Consider the following 20,093-nt stretch of genomic DNA (forward strand, 5'->3'; position numbering starts at 1 on the left):
AGAGATAATCAGTGTTATTCACTTCACCTGTCACTGCTCATAAAGTTATGCCTGAATGGTGTACATATTATATATTAGCATTACTGCAACTATTTCAGCTGTTACCAGAGTTTTGCAGCTTTTTATGGGAAATCTTAAAATGTGTACCATGTACATCACAAGGATCGCAGAATGTAATAGTGCACACTGGTAAGGGCTGGGAATTTACAACTTCATGCATTCTTAGTGTTTTTAGTGTCCCAGTGTTGTTGTATAAAAGACTGCTCAGGTTGCTTCTCCTCTGAGAAAGTATCTGCAGTTGATCTAGTAACGTAAGCCTAAAAGCCTAGGGGTATGGTTGTGCTCATCATATTATTATTAATTATTAGTTAGTTATTATATAGAAAAAAAGTAGACGACCATAGAGTCCTATATTGTTGCTTAACTCAATACAAAACAATTTTTGTTATAAGAAACATAATCCATGGGATTACAAATAAATTATTTAAACATCAAATACTGAGAATGTTGCACTGTGTTGAGTCATGGTGGTTAAGTTAAAGCATCAGTGCTCACCAATGTTTTGGTAATTTGCTTACAGTATATAGTAGAAACTCATGACGTCTGTTGGTTGTTTGGACCTATAGTTTAAAGACTGGATTAATGATGCAATGACTCACACACCAGTTTAGCTGCATAAAACAGAGTGTGAGAGAGGAGCACACACTGACCCTCCTGCTTTGTTTTGTTGAAACAGATACAAACCATTAAAAATGTATTTCAACAGTGAGAAAAAAGATTAATTACCAGCACTAAAATTTACTTTTCATGCCCTTAAATCCATTCAAGCTAAACAACTTTAATTTCAACCCTTATTTTTTTCCACTCTGTGCTTTTTCACACACATTTGCTCTTGCACCACGTGTGTTTGTAGATCCTCTTAGGGTAGCCAGGCCTGAAATCCAATTTTAGTAAAGCTATAAAGCACAGAAAAGAAAATAAATTAAATAAAAAGTTTACGAACTCTAATGATTCCTTTCATTACTCAGAAGCCTAAAGAGAGCAACTTTTCAAATTCAGTGCAGGGATAGGTTGTTGGTTTTTGTCACCAGTGCTAATGTGAAGTTTGCCAGGATACCTCTCCAACTATCTGGTCTGTCGATGTTCTCTGGTTACCTGGGATGGTAACCTAGCAGGCTCTTGCACATCCTCTTGTGTTAAATAAAATAAAAGCTGAATATCAGGTGTCTCTCAGTCATGAGCGAGTGCACTGTGCAGCAACAGTTTATGAAAGCAATAAGCTACAAGCAGCTGTGATTGGCAGCGGAGCCGCTCAAAAGAGCTATTCTTAGCTTAAACAACCTGCTACTGTAAAGTGGGTGACTGTTAACGTGATATGATGAATAAGTGCTTTGTTCTTTTTAATTAATGTAATTTTCATTTTGTTTCCTTTACCTTTCAGGACCCTTTTGCCTTCCGAGCTGTAAAAAGCCCGGCAGTGCCATATGTAGAGAGAGAATATGAAAAGTCCAAACATAAACTACAGCAAGTGTCTCGCTGTTGATTTCAAATATAACCATCGCAGTGGGAAGAACAACATCAATTTTATCTGCTGAGTGCAGCAGACGCAGATAATATAACATTGTTTTTGGAGAGGAGGTTTTTGACCTTTAGCTGCTCTTTTTCTTGTCTGAGGCCAGTAAACTGATCTGTTTTTAGGTGTGACACTATTGAGGAAAGGGAAGTTAATACTAATGCACATAAACCTGACACAGCAGCTTATTATGACTGTGCCATAATACATACTGGTCTTTAGTGTTTGGTGCATTTTGTTGTTGCTATATTTTTTTTCATAAATTTGACTGTTTTTAGAAACATTGCAGATCACTAACTTTGAGTAATCTAGCTATTTACTTTACCTAAAGAGTGGTGCAATTTCAAAAAGCGAAGATGAGCAGGCAAAGATTTGCTTTTAGAGACAAAGCAAGCACTGCTGCACATTAGGAAAGAGCTTTTAGGAATATCTCACCTTTATTTGTTGGTAATATTCAAGCATATATGTAATAATGGACCCACGGATGGCAGAAAACACTGTCTATATCTATGCAAAAGAAATACATTAATGTTGCACACCTATTTTTTATAACGCACATTTTACTCGTGTATGCACAACACACAAAAGGCCCCTTTTAGTCTAGAAAACAGTGCTTCGTACCTGTAAAGAGTCCTCCATCCATCAGACCTCTACAGGAAGCAACACCATCCATCACTGTCGGTGTTAATATTGTTTCCCCTCACCTCCCAATAGGCAGCTTGTGTTTTGGTTTACAGCGCTTATGTTTTGAGACTTGTGTACTCACAGGCCCTCACCTGACTTTGCTCTTTGGCATCCACCTGCCAAAATGAATAAAAATAATTTAAACTTTACATGCAGCTGGGATATTAAAACGCTTCTGGTCAAAAATATGTTTGTCTCTCTCTTTTGAACTCTCTTATCCTCTCCTTTACTGATTATTGTTTTTTAAATACTCGTTCTTATCTCGTTTCGAGATAGTTTTAAAATATCGCAGTCACTCAGACTTAATCCAGTTAGTGGATAAATGCATATTTTAATTGCTCATTTTTTTCAAACATTTGAAAATGCCTTTCATTTTTAAGAGGGTTGATAAGATGCTACAACAGTTAGAGCTGTCCGAATGTAATGGCCCAATGTCTACGCTGACTAAACTATCACAAAGCATGCTGAACACACTAAAATAGAAAGCTTCGGGGCAAAAAATTATTCAAAGCCAAAACAATAACAATGCTGTCTAGCCTCTTCTTTGTTTGTATCAATACTGTCTCTACTCTTGGATGCAGTTTTCCAGTAAGCTTGTCACCCCGCTTGAAGAATAGTTACCTAATTGTGGATATTTCTTAGTCTCTGCCCTTCCTTGAAAGAGATTCATCCTTCGCATCTAAAAACATATATCGGTTTTGCCACATTGTGTGTATGCTGCTTGTATTCTTTTCTCTTCTGTTCAAAAAATTCCCCTGATCAGTTATTTTACTTGCTTGCTAAGTCAGAGTGCACATAGAAAGTATCCAAAATGCTCTGATTTTGTCAGATCTAAGAGTAAAAAGAGAAACAAAAAACAAAACTGTTTTTGTCCAAAGGTCTGCTCTCTACCTGTATCCACCTAATCCAGTCAATATGCAAAAGGTTAAGATTCACAAACATGTTTAATCCTTTGATCAGTTAGTACTCCATGGGATCATAAAATATACTGTAATTTTTCCTCCTTATCCATGGTCATTCCACCCATGCATCCATTTCTACAATTCTCCACTTCTTTGGGGAGGGGGTGCTGAGACATTAGTTATTGCACAGTGAGACTCGGGGTACAGTCACCACTCCATCACAGGGCTAACAAATAGGGAACCACACACTCACGTTCACACCTATGGCCAATTTAGATTTAAAAATGAAACAATCTTTGGACTGTTAGAGCAAGCCGGAGAGATTTGGCGGTGCTAACCCATGCACTACAATGATTCAAACTGTGTGTGTGTGTATGTGTTTTTATTAATAAAAACCGGTAACAAAGTATATAAAAACAAATATTTCTTTTGCGTATTAAAATTCAGGTAATCCAAATATATTCACCTAGTAGTCACATCTAAGATCACCAACGAAATATAGCATTCAAGTCACCTAACAAGCTACTCACAGCAGCATGTGGAAATGAGCAGCACTAGCCTGAAGCAAGAGATCAGAGTACCAAGACCACAATTTGAGCTATAACACCAAATGGATTTTCAAAAACAAGCACCCACAAAGCACTTTCATTAATACCGTCCTGAAACATGATCTAGTACAATGTTTTTTAATCATTTGCCTTAACTACTTTTTCAGTTAAAGCAAACTACTTGTCCACTTATGTATCATAACATAAGCATTGTGACGAAGCTCAGTGTCAAAACAGTGTTGGGTGTGGGTTTAATATACATCTGTTTGAATGTGTTGAAAGTAAGTGTTGTTTCTGCACCTGTTTTTAAAGACATCTCTCGCAGTACTTGTCATGGGGGCAACATGGAAAATGGAGCTTTGGAACAAGTGGTAAACTTTGCAACATATAATATTATTTAATATTTCTTATTATTTTATAACTATTTTAACCCAAACCTTGATCTTTTTCTAAACTTGAAGTAGACTGATGCTCAATCCAAAGAAAACAGGAAGGGAACAGAAAGCAAATAAAAGTACTTTTTTTGACTAATGAGTTTCTTAATGTCTGTGAACAATAACTAATAAATACAATTTATAAAAGGTTAATAATAATAATCATTTCTTGAATATTTCACACAGTGCTTTTTCTGTGTTGGAAACAAGGTGAACTGTGTTGGAATTTAAGACGGGACTAAATGGAGCCTGTATCTCACTTTCTCTAAATACCAGGAAGCTTATTTAACTGGAAGCTGATTCTGCAGGAGGAGGTTTCTACAGAGTGTAACACTCGGGGAAAACATTTTTAGTTTTCAATGCATTCAAGCAAGTGCATTTAAAAAAATTGGGTACTTTTGAAGCAAGAAGTGCTGGATCTGTTCTACACAAAACAAAATATGTCAATATAGACTATTGTTAAAGGACTTTTCAAAAAAATAGAGGTTCATTTTGATGTTTGCTCTTCTTTTTCCCATAATTTCTGCAGCAATGAAAACACCTACTGTAAAAAGAAAGAACAATCTTTCAGTCTGAGCTTTGCCTACATGTAGAAAACACTAAAAATGATTCTTTGCCCTCGTAAACGTGCACCTTTTGTTCAAGAATAACCGTCATTTTGAGTAAAATGCAACTGAAATATTTAAGAGCACAGGTTTATTTATTGAAATAACTAATCATTAAGAAAAATGTGTTAGATATGAACTCTTATTATATATCATGTACTTAAGTAACGAAATTACATCTAATCAAATTACTTAAATGTTTCGTCACTCATCTAAGTGGCTTCTTTCATTTTGGTATAGCTCTTCTGCTTTAAAGTGTTTAGATAGTTAGTCTCTGCCTGGATCCTCTTAATAAATTTGTTTAGTTTTTTCATTATGCATTGAGCCAAATGCTGATCTGAGACCTGCATGTCCTCCAATTTGCCTGCGATATTCGCAGTTTCCAATTTTTCGAACTCAGTCTGGACCCTCGATCATTTTTCTTTCTGGACTCTGAGAGTGGTGAGCTCATGAGAAAGGATCTGCTTTTCAGCTAGATGCTTCCTTTTTACCTCCTCAAGTTCCTGGAGAAATTCCTCCACTGTGAAGGAGCAGGCTACCCTCTCCTCACTCATCTCATGATTTTTCAAGCCTTCTTGACTCTGCAGCTCATTTTTCAGGTCTTCAATTTCCAGGAGCATGACCTCTTGGCCACTCAGCCGAGATTAAAGCATTGTAATACAATTTCAGCTCCTGACTCTCAAGCTGAATGGCATCAGTCTGTTTGGAGAGGACACCGATTTCACCCTGATAAATATTACACAGGTCAGCGTGCACGTGCTTTCCTCTCAGTTTCCTCTCAGTCTTTTGTCTTTGTGGTTCCTAAGAATACTTGTTCTCTCTATATATGAGCTCTCACATATCTCACAACACAAACCAAAAAAAATAAATAAATAAGAAAGTGATTTTTTTCCTTCTCTTTTGCCTGGCTTCAATTTTCAGATGGTCTCTACTATCTGTTGAAGAAGAAGTTCTTGAGGCTAAAATGAATCTTGTTTTTGTGTCTGGTCTAATTCAGAGTTATAACATAAGCCTCCCCATGAAATAGAGAGTATTGACAGGTGTAATGGTCCACATTGGCACGTCGATCTATAACAAGTACACGGATGAGATTGAAAATTGCTGGGGTGGCTCTTTAGTAGTGTTTTCCTTGAGCTGATGGATTTCCTGTAGGTTTGGGAAATCATTTGAACGTGGGCAAAGGGTGTGACATCAATCAAGTAGCTTTTAAATTCAAAGTAATGTCTGCGCTGTCACCAGAAGAGCCACAGATGTACACCGCGCTCTCTCTCAGATAACTATATTTACAAGATAATGATGCTGCCTATTTATGCATTTCATCATGTGTTTGCATCTTCATGCTGAATACCTGGATGCATTTGACAGACACGAGCAAATGAATTAAAAGGTTTTTTTTTTACTCAGTCTTCCAACTTTTCCCCCCCTTTTTTCCTTTACAACTGTTGTTAACACACGGTGGAGTAATTTTCTCACTGTACTGTAACTGGCTAAGGATTTTAAAGTTGTAGTTCTTGTTTCACCAACAGCTCTCTCCTTAATTGACTCCACCATGGAGTAAATGAGAAGAAAATGAAAAGATAAATTACACTAATGGAAGGAAATGAAGTGTGAAAATAGACATTCCTCCCAGTATTTTTCTAGGATGCAGAGCAATAGTAAATTGAAATGCAACAAGGCTTTGGCTTCTACATAAGACAGATTCTATCACGATTACGGAAGAAGATGTAATTTTAATGCCAGGCATTTGTAAAACAAGACACGTATTCATTTATTATTTGTTCTTGGGCCAAAGAAAAGCTGGAAAAAAAACTGTAAATAAAAAAATAGCAGATTTTGTTTTTCAAATAACATTCAGCTGGCAACAGTTTATTACCAATTAAAACACTTTTAAAGTTCCGATTTGGTTAAGAACGACCTGCTACCACCTGCAACTTAAATACTTTACAGTAGGTTTTAATGCAAATAGTGGTGACGTGTAACTCTGTTTTTGTTCTACTCCAGCTTAAAGGTCAGGCCTTACGAGCTTCATGGCACCATTAAGACACAGTTTGTTTAAAGGCTGTCTGAAGGACGATGTTCAATGAACCGGAACTCAGAGAGGCTAGAATAAATGAAAGGGAAAAGTTATGGTTCCGCTCAATGAAGTCAAAGGTCACATGAAGGATAAGAGCGTGTCTCATCTCCATATGCTGTTATCCCCATGACTCAAAAGCCAGACAGACAGTACAAGGAAAATGTGATGCTATGAAATAGGAATGTCACTTCTGTTTTTAGACATAATTACTGCCTGAGAAATAAATCGTGACTTTTTTCACCCCCCTTTTTTCTTGCCGGTTTTATCCAGTAATCAATTTAATTTTCCTCATTTCCTTCCTTCTACCTTTTGTTTGTTTATTTATTTCCCCTTCCGTGCACCTGTCACACCCACAAGGAAAATTAAAAGATCAATTCATTAAGTTGACTAATGGAATCATTTATCAGTTTCACCCCATTATTTCCTCTGGTCTCTCCTAGTCGTTTTATGCAAACAAGTGTAGAATCTGCACATACTCGGGGAAATGGAGTCAAAGTCAGCAACAGGAAATTTTTGCCTTAGCTTTACAATGAATTCATGAGTGCAAACCTCCACAGAGAATCCTAGAAGGAGTTACGTAGAGAGACCTGAAGCCCTTGTATCTGAGCCCAGCGGAAGTGGCTTATTGATTTGCTTGTCTAGTGGCTCTCTGTAATAATAAGGAAATAAAGCCCCTGGATATTACGAGATTGATGTCAATCAGAAGCCTGCCTCAAGTGTGGCTTGCCCCATCTTATTAGTGCTCTCTCCATGCACTGAGTGTTCACTGATGACTCCATTTGTATGCAACTGAAGAGATGAGGCTGTCTGTTGCCATCTTGAGGAGCATTCCCCAATGATTGCTCACTCTGTCATCTTAGTCAGTGTAGACTGAGAGATTGTCATGGATCCATGGACAAAGCATGATCGTGTGCCTCCCAATGTAAATGATGCACATAATCAGGATTGCTGGAAAATCTTTATTATAATTGGCCCTGCAGGCCATAGGATTGTAAATATATTCTTGGTTTTCTACATTCTAATGTTAGACTTCTCTAAGGATTTCACTAGATAAAAACCAAATCACAGCCTAGTTGAAATTTATAACATTTTGCACCATTTAACATTTGTTATGGTATCAGGGTTGTCTCGGTTTGTTAAGGTTATTTTATATCACTAAGTCTAATATTCCTGTTTCTCAGTTTTGACAGCAGAGCTGGTACTTTTTGATGTAACGGGGCAAGAGAGCATAGCAGATTTCTTTAGGGGCAAATGAATATATTCCGCACTCTTTAAATGGTTTCCTTCCTCTCAGATAAGTGGTCTCATAAACGTGTACTGAATGTGCTCACAAAGGAAACATGTCACTAACTAAATTTCCCCCGGGACAATAAATGGTATTTTATTGTACTTGTTCTAATGCACTGAATAATATCACAGTAACGTCATTCTGTCACTGCAATTACCACCTTTAATTTATGAATTAGCTCTAATTAACCAGCTGCAGTGTAGTGTGATGTGATTCATTTATACACGTAACCTCTTTAGCGTGCAGCATGGTTGCTACTTTTAGCTGTTGCACGTCAATAAATGATGTTTACCTGGGGTGCAGAGAAGCAACAGCTTCCACGAATGATAACAGCTGCTATGGCTTTGTGATTTAAAACTAATCTTGTCACAAGTCTTGTGACTTGAAAGAACTTGCCTGTCACTGTTTGCAACAGTATGACACAAACCTACCAAAGCACATAAAGGTCACATTTTTTTTTAAAGTACACTGTGTACGGCAGTATATTAGAGTACATAGACACATGGTTAGACAATAATGTTTAACTGGTGGGCAGTGTTGGGAGATATTATAACTATATACTTCACAGTCATGTGAAATAGAAACTAAGTAAACCCTTAGTGGTTCCATAGGAATTAAGAGGGTAAGCAGCAGCCAGGTGCTGCTCATCAAATGCACTTGATGAACTGATCATCAAAAAGTTCGAGCGCCTCTATAACAGCAGATGTTTTGGCATTTTTATGTAGCATTAAGTCACAATAACATTCACTTCATGGTGCTTTATATTGCTTTATATTGTAAGGTAAAGAACCGACATTAATACAGAGAAAACTGTATCATATATATAATCAGAACACACATCGTGATCAAGCACTTGGTGACAGCGGGAAGAGTGAAGAAGAAAGATTCATGCATCACGGGAAGCCCTCAGCAGCCTAGACCTATTGTAGCATGACTAAGATGACGCAACAATGACCTGATGCTGCTCTAACTATAAGGCTTATCAAAAAGTAAAGTTTTAAACTGGGATGTACACTCCATCTCCCCAGCAGTAGAAATCCAAGCACATTACCAGGAGAAAGCCTCTTTTTTCTAAAAAGAACATGGCAACGCAGCTTAAGTTTACAATGTTGTATCAGGACAAACCACAAGACTTCTGGTACAATTTCTTTTGGGCAGACAAGACCAAATGCACAGCACCACATTTGATCATGATGATTGGAGACGTTTGGGCCTTTTTTGGAGCCTTGCAGTCACTGAATTGACCATGAACTTCTCTGTATACAAAAGTATTCTAGAGTTAAATGTGAAGCCATCTGTCCGACAGCTAAAGCTCGGTCAAAATTATGTCATGCAACAGGACACTGTTGAATGCCAGCAAATCTAAAGCAGATTGGCTGAGAATTAAGAGACATGATGCAATGGCCCAGTCAAACCTCAACCCATAACTCTTGAAATGTTGAGGTGGGACATTACGAGAGCTATGCATAAAAGAATTCCTGTAAACCTAAAGGAACTGAAGCAACGCTGCAGAATGGACCAAAATCCTTCTGCAATGATTTGAGAGACTGATAAAGGTCACATCACTTCCCGTTATTGCTTCTAGAAGTGGTTCAACCCATATGGAAAAGATATATATAAATCTTATAAAGTTTGTATCTGTCTTGTGTGAAACTTGTATGAAAAGCATACAAAAGTGAAAACAGATATAAGATCCCTTGAAAAATTATATAATGAAACTTGTATGTTTTGGATACTTCCTAAAAGAATATATGAAAGTAATGAGAAAGTGGCCACTTTAATGAGTAAATCATATAAGTTTTTACTATTTCTTTTCCATATGGGAAGCTACTAAATCACAAGGCATACTTAGTTTTTCCCAACTACATAGTCTTACTTTCTTTTTTTCACAACTTCAGCAACAAGGTGTGTCTGTATTATGAGGAATGCCGCCTGAGAAAAACGCCAGTTATTTTTCATAATGTAACATTACCATGAATAGCATCACAATTTAAACATTTGCATGACATTTTGAAAGCTTTGCTTCTGGTCTTGCTTTTTTTTTTTTTTTTTTTTGCATTATTTGAGAACGTGTATGAGAGAGGACTAAAATTACAGTTCAGGCTACTTAAGCAGAATATTATTTTCGTTTAGACTACTGTTGAAAAATTCCTGGCAAATGAACCCCACAAATGGTGAAGTAAAAACAAACAAACAAAAAACCCCAAAATGATGATGAGCCTGGCCATGCTCTCAACCTGACCACTTAGGACTTGAACAAGATGGTTCTTCCAAGAAAACCAGTGCTCATTAAAAGTGATGATCCTTGACATCACGACGGCTGAACCAGTTTGAAATAAAGGCATTTAAATTTAAAAAGGGAACTTCAAGCCAATTTTTTTGGCTTGAATTATAGCATTAGACAATTAATTATATGCAGTCAGTATTTTAGTGATGTACCTGGATGAAGCATAACTAATTTTAACATGTTTTTTTTTTCAGGTTGAAACTAATAAATAAATTACTTTCCTGATTAGATTTCTTCAAAATTATTTTATTGATTAACTGTCCAATTTGTTGAGATAATAAAAATACATGTTAAAATGCATAAATACTAATAGAAATGGTACTTAAAATTCAGTTTCTCCCTGTTGCTCCAAACCTCAGCTGTAAACAGCCAATTAAAGTTTGGAGATTAGAACAATATGGTAGCAGTGCCTCTCTGTAATCACCACAGTGAGGTCTTCAACCTGTACACATTGATCCTCTATTGATCTGTGTATGAGAAACTCTGGTTCAACCCAGCCTTCCATCCTCACTCTCCACATTCACTCAATATTCTGACTGGAGGGCAGAAAATAGATGGTCGAAATCTGTGCTACAAAGACAGAGACAGAGGGAGAGGAAGATAAGACAGTAGGAGGCAGGGCTTAACAGCCACAAGGAGCAATTACAGTAATTATGATAAAAATAAATAAATGAATAAATAAAAACTCTCAATTTATTATGCAATATGTGTGTATGTGTGTCTTTGAGATTGTTGAAGGCCAGTCTTATATACTTCAATCATTTATGAAGACCCCCCCTTTAGTCTCTTTATTCTCTCTGCTAGAATGACATGTCAAATATGCTTAGTTTGCCTTTATAGCACCATTCTTGCTCCCCTTGTTGTGACAGAATAAGGCTACAAGGAAATGTTTCTCCTCCATCTTAGAACATCAAAAGGTCTTTGAATTGCTTCTGTCACCACAAAAGATGAATGTGGTGTTGTCGTGTTTGTCAGTAAAATGTAAAACCATGTGTCAATTCTGTCCGCCTAGGAGAGGCTTTGTAATAAAGCTGTTTACTCTTCCTCTTGAATAGCCCAATCAAAGTTTTATCAATGTGCCCGGTGGTGGTAAAAAGTACTCTGCGTCAGCAAAATGTTACAGAACCTTACAACTTCTTTCCAAGTTTATGAGCAAAGCAGAGCGTCTCCTTCGGCACAGCAATTTTTCAGATTTATTCAGATACTATTTCTTTTTTAAAAACCCAAATGTATGTTTCCTGTTGTGGAATCCTTAGGAAATCAATAACTTCAAATTTGACTTTGCAGGGTGAATGTTTACCAACTGGCAGGCTGATTTGAGCCTGAAATATATGCTATATTTCATAGGCAAGAAAGTGACGGGTTCTTATAATCAACACATTGAAAAGTGTCGGTCGATTGAAGAATATGCAAGCTTTATAATTGAATCAGATGTGAGGAAAGAGGATGAAACAGAGTTCTGTAAGAGTTCACGCTGAGGATCATGGTATAAATTCATGTACGATTAAAGAAACAGGCTTATCTAGAATTTCAAGGCACAAACAGTGCGTGTGCTGTGTATCTATGTACTCAACATTTTTTGTGCAAATGACCTCTAAGGGAATCACAAAGGCCTAGAGACCAGTGGATGATCACCTAGCACCCTCTGGTCCCTATAGTTAAATATTCTCCCGACAATATAAAACACAGATGCAGCTTCCAGGTTGGAAAAATGAAGCCATCACAGAAGTAGCTTCAACATGCACTGTAACTGAAAGTGACCAGATGGCAAGAGCTGTGGTTGCACAAAGGCTCCCAATAGAAGAAGACTTGAGCTCTGTAAACACTTTCCTGCTAAGTTTATGGGCTCGGTCATTCACTTTTGGTCATATATTAAAAAAAAAATAAGTCCATTTTGTAAATCGTTGTTATACCATCTTCCAGAAACGAAGAATTATCTATATGACACCACATGCTCATGCTCAACCACAAGCTTGTTAATCACAAGTTGTTAGTCAATGAGCATGCGGTTTAATGCTGTAGCAGTGCACATAAACTGAAGTAAAGCTGGTAAACTTTTTTATGTTTGTGAAAAAGGCAGTGTCTTCCATGCATACCAATAGTGACTTTCAACCTGCTAGCAATCAAAGCAGTTTCAAGGTGCATCACTGTATAGTTCTTTATAACCAGTTTCACACTAATGATTGCCATCTATCAGCCTCTCACAGAATACATATTCTTCCTAGCGACTCATGACTACCTAGAGTCACTGACCAGTCTTTTGACCTGTGTGAAGGAGGCTTTAGCAATTGATTTCACAGCAAATATGAGCTACCTCCAGCAGCCACTCACAACTAGTTGGGGAATACACTTTTTTTTCTCAATTCCGGTGGTTGCCAGATGGTTGCTGACAAGCCTTTAGGCTTCTCTGACTGAAGCCCTAAATATATAACGGAGTCTTCCATTGGTTTTGATTTCAAACTTAGATTCTGTCATGCTCTTGGAGTGCTGTAATAGAAGCACTCACATAGGGATATCTCATTGATTTGCTGCCACGGTGTCAACAACATCCTTTCATCTTTAAGTGTGAAAAGTGTGCCGGCAGCTATTTTGCCTCATTAAGGCAAACTGTCACCCCAAATGCAAGCTAATTAAAGTGCCAAAGCTGACAGCATTGTTTCTTGTTGACATATGTGTATAAAAGAAGATAATATGAACTTGCAAACCTTAACATGAACCCTACATATTATTGAAATAGTACCAGGCTGATGTGTCAAATACTGAAAGTTAGATATATTTTTTAAAATGTTAGAAGTGCCAGTATCAGAATGGCAAAATGACTGCTTAGTTTGGGATGATTTAGATCAGGGGTGTCAAACTCAAATACACAGTGGGCCAAAATTCGAAAACTGGAACAAAGTCGCGGGCTAACGCTAATATTTATTGAAAAAAAAAAAATCTTCCTCTAGATATAAGAATGAATCTTTTCTTATGGACTCAAACAAGTTTTGCTGAAAAACTGAATATGGAACAAGCAAAGCTTAATACTAAACAATATATATATTAACTGTATAATACCAGTAGGCCAGCTCTAATAGTAATTTGGTATGGCTTCGCGGGCCAGAGTTTGACACCTATGATTTAGATGGTTAATGATAACTGATTTTACCCATGATTGACTAATAGAGAGCTTGTTTTCATTTGGTGGTGTTTTTACTTTTTTTTCTTGTTAAAAGCTAGACTACATCCTCTCAGTCTCACGCCAAGCTTTCATTGAATGCAGAGTGTAATTATGGAATCTGTTTTTGATACTACCTTATTAATTGTGTTCATGGTCTTAAAAATACCCCAATATGTTAAGTACTAAAAGTTTTTTACATTAACATAGAAGATGGATACACTCCATGTGTTTAAATACTCCCTCTGTACAGTAATATTCATACTATATATTATATTTATGTTAACCTATTAGACTGACTTGCTAGTGAATAAATTTATAAAGGACTTTATTATGGTCATAGTTTCTCCAGCCTCACTGCATGCAGACGCACGCACACACACATATACACACACATGCATAATGAACTGATTAAAAATAGCAAAACTCAAAAAAGAAAGTGTGGAAGAATTATACAAGAGGAGAGCCTCTCACCTCATTAGGCATAATTTTGCAAGATTATAGGCTGGCAGAGTTGATGATTCTATAATGAAACTGTCAAAAAGACATACTACTCTCGTATACTGCATGTTGCTTCTATAGATCACTGGACTGTAATATTTTGCTTAATATAACTATATTACTTTTTTTCTCCTTTTTTCTTTTAATTTTCAGTTGCAAAAGATAGTAACAGCATCAGTAAGAGGACACTGGACCTAGACAGGGACCTCTTCACACACTCATCAACGCAGGACACAGAAAGTGAAGTCCATTCCATCACTACCGTCTCACCAATGAACATCCCCAACCACCAGCCAGTCTTCAAGGGCCTGCTGCTTCATGAGCATTTACTTACAAGGGACTTCCGGGGGGACCAGCATTTTTTTCGGAAGGATGGCTATGTGGCTGCATATCCCACCATGCCAGGCTCTGTGTCTGCTCCAAATGCAGCAGACCTTGTCACTCAACTTGTGCCCCATGAGGATGCTCCAGCTTTTTCAGATGTTGCCTCTACTGCTACTGTGGCTGCCACATCACCGCTGACTACATTTTCCCCCACAACACCAGCACTGCCCATGTCTATGCCTCAAAAGAAATCAAAGGAGAGGACCAGGGGGACAGACAAGGTCGATCCAACAACACACTCACTTACCACCCAGGTGACACCAAATAACAGAGGTTCAGGTGGTGAAAACAGCGGAGTACCTCCCTCATCTTCACTAGGAAGTCAGCCTCAGAGTTTGGGTGCTTCTCCGGAAGAGGCCACCTCGGGGAAGATGGAAAAGGGGGAAGCTAGTGAAATGGCACTAAAAAACAAAACCAGCCCTGGTCATCAGCTCCACAAGCTCACTCCGGCTTCTTCAGAGAAAGACACCACAACAATGTCCACGACTGTTACCACAACTACCACCATCACCACCATGCAAACATCAGGTAGGCAGAGTAATATTCTTTTTCTTTTTCTCTGACTTTCAAGGATGTACTGTACTGAGCTGGACATTTACCCTTAAATATAACACATGTATCCCAGAGGAAAAGAAAATTAAGCATCAAATCCTCAGCATTACTCCTGTTCATTTTGCATTCTGCACACAGCTATTCATCTTTCCGTCAGGGATAACGGAGTTGCTCATATGTCAAAAACAATCTGATTTTTCCTGATGTGTCCTGCCCGCCCTTCCCACTGGCCACAGAGGGCTGAAGGCCCAGATGAGTAGTGTCAGAGAGGATCTCTGCAGAGATAGTTAGAGGGTTACAGGGCCAGGGAGACACAGGTGGGCTGTCAGAAAGATCAGTGATCCGGGAAAAAGGGAATCACTTGTCATTTTACTTTCTTCCACAGAGCCGTGTAGTCTGAATTTCACTGACCCTGAGGGTAACATTGAAATCCTGCAGCAACTTGACTCGGGAGTGGAGTGTAACTACTTGATTACTGTCTACCTGGGATATGGCATCGAAGTTCAGGTCAGTGCTAAAAGCTCACAATAATTATAATGTTAGTAATTTGATGAACGTTTGATGAAGTGGCTGTTTGGTAAGTTTCAAAACTCCATTAAGTAGCCACCTGAGAACAGGCTAAAACCAGCTCTAGCCAAAGCACTGCAAGAACTTTGGGATAAAATTTGAGGTCTGAAAAGGTGGAATCTAATGATATTGTCAGGTTGTGTGGAGCGTAAAGGTTAGGGCCCAACTGCAGGAAGCTGAAGGTTGAAAAACCACAAAAAGTGATGGAAAAAAGACAAGACAAGACAAGACAGTGCGTGAGGAATAGACAAGGGAAAAATAACAAATGCTATGACAAATGCTAACTCTGCAGTCTGCTAAAGGGAAGACAGGACTATTTATAACAGAGGGCTGATTGGGGAATGACAGATAGGAGAGTGGTGAAGGCAATCAGGACAATCAGGTAGAGACAGATAGGAAGTAAAACTAAGAAAATAAACTTTCAAAGTAAAGCAGGAAATAGCCAAAGGAGACTAATATAATGAATGCTAACACTTAACAAGATGCCAACCTAAGAGAAAGATACTGAATGTGGACATAAGGAGACTCACACTACACATGAAGAAAGAGACAAAGGAAATAAACTACAATGAAGAATAATTCAATTTCATTTCAATTCTATTTGTACGCCAAATCACAACAACAGTCGCCTCAAAATGCTTTATATTGTAAGGTAGACCCTACAATGATGCATGCAAAGAAAAAACCAACAATCATATGACCCCCTATCAGCAAGTACTTTGGCGACAGTGAGAAGGAAAAACTCCCTTTCAACAGGAAGAAACCTCTGGCAGAATAAGGCTTAGGGAGGGATAAGAGAAGGAAGACAAAAAATGTAATAATAATTAAGATGTGAACCAAAACACTGGATTACCAAAGCTGAACTTCATTACAAGGTCAAAAATAAAGTAATATCAGAAACTGTAGACTGAAAATCACAAGAACCAAGGTTCAGAATGGGATACCAATAGAATCATGTAAAAAGGAAATCCCAGTTTTTAACATATACACACAGAGATCAAAATGTCATAAATCTTAAAAAACAAACAAACAAACCAAAACACACTAAACTTTTTTAAATAGTGAAAACAGCTGTCAGTGTATGGAGACAGTGAACCAAAATACTAACTCTGCAGTCTGACAAAACAATTAGCCTAAAAAGGCTATAAAGCTCATGGGAGCTGGGAGGAAATGCATAATTGTTTGTGGGTTTGTCAGAGCGACCCAAAAAACATGTTCCATTGTTAATCTAAAAATACTGATTATAGCCATTTCAACCTGAACTGTGCTTTCTGATGCTTTATAAAATGCTTATTAAACCAGTAAAGAGCAGTGACATATTTTGGTTTAGTTTAAGCAGTAACAGTAATTTCTGGTCTTGTGTGGGTTGATAGAGATAGAAATGCAATGAATTACTGGGTTGAGTGGGTGGATGGGGACACAAGTGATGGGGTCTGTCTCAGGTTGAATGTTTGCCTGGTAAGTCTTTTCACAAAAGGTTATAAAAATTAACTGTCAGTGTATGCGCTCCCTGGCATTTGCAATTCTTCAAACGCCTCATTTACCATTGGAGACTTTATAAAATGTGTGAGCTTTGTCTTGCTGCCTCTGGGGGGCGAAGATAAGTCTTGACAGAGTATATGTTTGAGAGTGTGCCTTTTTTTTCTGAAAGCTTCCTCTGGGTAACTTAAGTAAATCTTGAAGCACTTATAAGCACATGCACACTCACCCGCACATGTGCATGCATACCCACGTAGGCATTTGATGTATCAGCTTTTTGCTTTCACAGCTTCTCCAGTGCTTTTGGCAGAAGATTTCTTGAACTGAAGGGCTATAAAGCGAAAATATATAGACATTTTATATTCACACATCAGTTGGGCTTGATAAAGAAATAAGATGAAGCCATGCATTTCAAACCACCATGCAAGCAGACGGGGGCCACTTTTCCCCTCCCTCCTGCAGACAAGCTGATAGTGATCTGATGGCAAACTTACAGACAATTGCTTGGCACGACTGAAGAGATTGAGGAAACAAGGCCCCTGTTCCTTGGGAATGCATGAAGTGACTGAAGGTGGAGAGATAGAGATTGAAATCAAGCATGTGTCATGCCATGCCTTTTCATCAGCACTGTGTGAAGCTCTTCTTCAGGGAGCCTATCCAAGATTTGGAAGGTTATAAAAGGAAAAAAAGATTATCACAGAGTAGCAATGTGGCGTAGCAATGTCCTCATACAACCATATGCAAGGAGAACAACCTTAAACCATAAAATATAACCTTAAATTGGAACTATTTTGTTTTTTCACTTGTGAGTAATTTGTGCAAGCAAGCAGAAAAACTTGAATGTATTTATTCCTACTTAATAGTAATTTAAAATTAAATATGAATATTTAACATTAATATTAATTTGTTACATTCTTTTGCACTACTCCATAACATGTGACCAGTAACCAGATTACACTTTTCACTATTAAATTCAGCTAATACATTACACAAAGGTTCTTCAATTATCTGCATGTTGGAAGGATAGAGGAGAAAAACATCAAACAAACATGCTTTTTGTCTACCTGTGCTCTTACACTACAGTCATCTAATTTCAGCTCATCTGTGGAAGAGGAAAATAGTGGCGTGGTCATTACATTTATCTTTATTAACCAAAAAGACGAGAGACAAGTGTATTATACTGCTAACTAACTAAATAACTGCTAAATAGACCCTGTGCACGAGAAAATGCTAACTTCCTGGTTTGAGACCGGATGTGGGGTTGTATATTTCCGGTAGCTTTACTTTGCGGTCAATCGCTACTGCGGATCAGGTAGCGAAACTCGAAAACGGAAAGATCGCGTTAAGTTACAAAGAGGAGAAGGTGGGAACACTCACCACTGTTGTGTCATAAAAAATCTAATGATTAGTTTTGACGTTTAAAGAGTTTAGATCGATCAGTTGTTTACATCACTCAACACAAGCAGAACTGCATTACAGAATCAGAAGACACATCGTCCACATTCAGAAGCACATCTCTGTATAGTGACAGTTATTATGATTTAAACAGGAAAATGTTCAGCATTCAAACTATAGGTGAAGAATAGTCAAACCAGATGTTTCCCCCGTTATGTCGATATCAGCTAGTCAAGTACACACCTACACAGCATGTTAACAAACCGTGAAAAAAAAGCCACACAAAAAATGAATGATTGCTGGTAAGGGTTTCTATACATTAGTATTTACGAAGGGTATGTTGTGACTTACCTTCAAAATTACAGTGGTCCCTCGCTATAACACGGTTCACCTTTCAACCCCGATGTTTCGCAGATTTTTAGTGCAAGTTTGCATGTTTTATTTTATGTCACATTGTGTCCTGCGTCCTGATCGCTGCAGACGATCTCCTCCGTGACGTCTCTCCTGTACAGTACAGAATCGCTGCATCGATCGCTAGCAGTGTGACTCTTATTTTTAGAACATAACACCTGTGATAAACGAGGGGCAGCTGTTTACAGATACTGAGAAATATAACATTTGAATCCCTTTTCTCTTTTGCTGTGAGGCGGGGGGGTAACATCGACAAGTCGATGAACAGCATTTACAGATATATTGGGTAAATGCCCAAGACATCTATAGAAATGTAAATCGCTGCTTGATTCATTCATTTGCTTAACTTGTTTTGGACCGTAAACAGGGCGCGAATAGGACACCGGAAACAATGCTCCCCACAAGAGTTTCCGCACCGGAAGTAGCATATGCTAACGTGCACATAGTCTATAGCATGCTAACACAAAGCTAGCCTAGAAGTCAGAGCGGCACTAAAGCTCAGCGCATCCCAACCCCAGTCTAACAGCCTGACGCTGAACTTTATCAGGTAACAAAGGCAGTGATGAACACAGTAGTGTTCCTCAATGTTTGGTCTCCTTTGCTTCTGTCCCAACTGTTGAGAGGGCCCAGTTGTTTTTAGGGTATTAGGAAGTGAGCACAAAGGATGGGAATTCACTCTTGTTGTTTCTTTTTTTAAATCTGTGGGTAAATAGATGGTAAATACCTTTTTCCCCCTCTTTTTTTTCTGTCTTTTTTCTCTTTTCCACATGTATAATTGTTAATGTACGTAATGACTTTAAATGTATATGATTCCCTTTGTTTTTGTGGTTTGTTCTGTTTTGTTTTTGTGTTTGTGCTGATAATGAATAAAAACTGTTGAATCATGTGGGAAAAAAAGGCAGTGATGAGCAATCAAGTTACAGCCTCCCTTTCTACCTGTTCATGTTTCTAAAATAGGATCATCATGATGATACTTCAAAGTCTCTTTGAGCTTTGCTTTATGGTGTCAGCTTTGTGTTCGCGTACAACTACTAAAAAAAGATCCACATTAGGATAGTGATTTGTGTTGGTGTGTGGAACTGTACCATAAGGTTTGTGTTGTTAACTGGTAATTGTGAGACATTGCATTTCAGGTCATTTTACAGAGTAACAAGAAAGTAATGTAACAAGTAAGTCACAAATTACTTTTCTCTGGTGAGTATTAAACCTGCTGAAGGTATAAATAACACGTTACAGTCCGGCTTCCCAAAAC

At 37.9% G+C, this 20,093-nt stretch overlaps 1 protein-coding gene across 2 annotated transcripts in view; it reads left to right on the forward strand.

Annotated features, from left to right (window-relative positions):
• LOC113030167 (seizure protein 6 homolog) overlaps positions 1-20,093 on the forward strand; it is a 94,768-nt gene that overhangs the window by 36,306 nt on the left and 38,369 nt on the right. For both annotated transcript variants that reach the window (XM_026181338.1, XM_026181339.1), the window contains exons 2-3: positions 14,207-14,965; positions 15,375-15,496. In XM_026181338.1, coding sequence (XP_026037123.1) covers positions 14,207-14,965; positions 15,375-15,496 — 881 coding nt within the window. The remainder of the gene's footprint in view (positions 1-14,206; positions 14,966-15,374; positions 15,497-20,093) is intronic.

Source organism: Astatotilapia calliptera, chromosome 10, assembly GCF_900246225.1.
Source record: "Astatotilapia calliptera chromosome 10, fAstCal1.2, whole genome shotgun sequence".
Lineage (NCBI taxonomy): Eukaryota > Metazoa > Chordata > Actinopteri > Cichliformes > Cichlidae > Astatotilapia > Astatotilapia calliptera.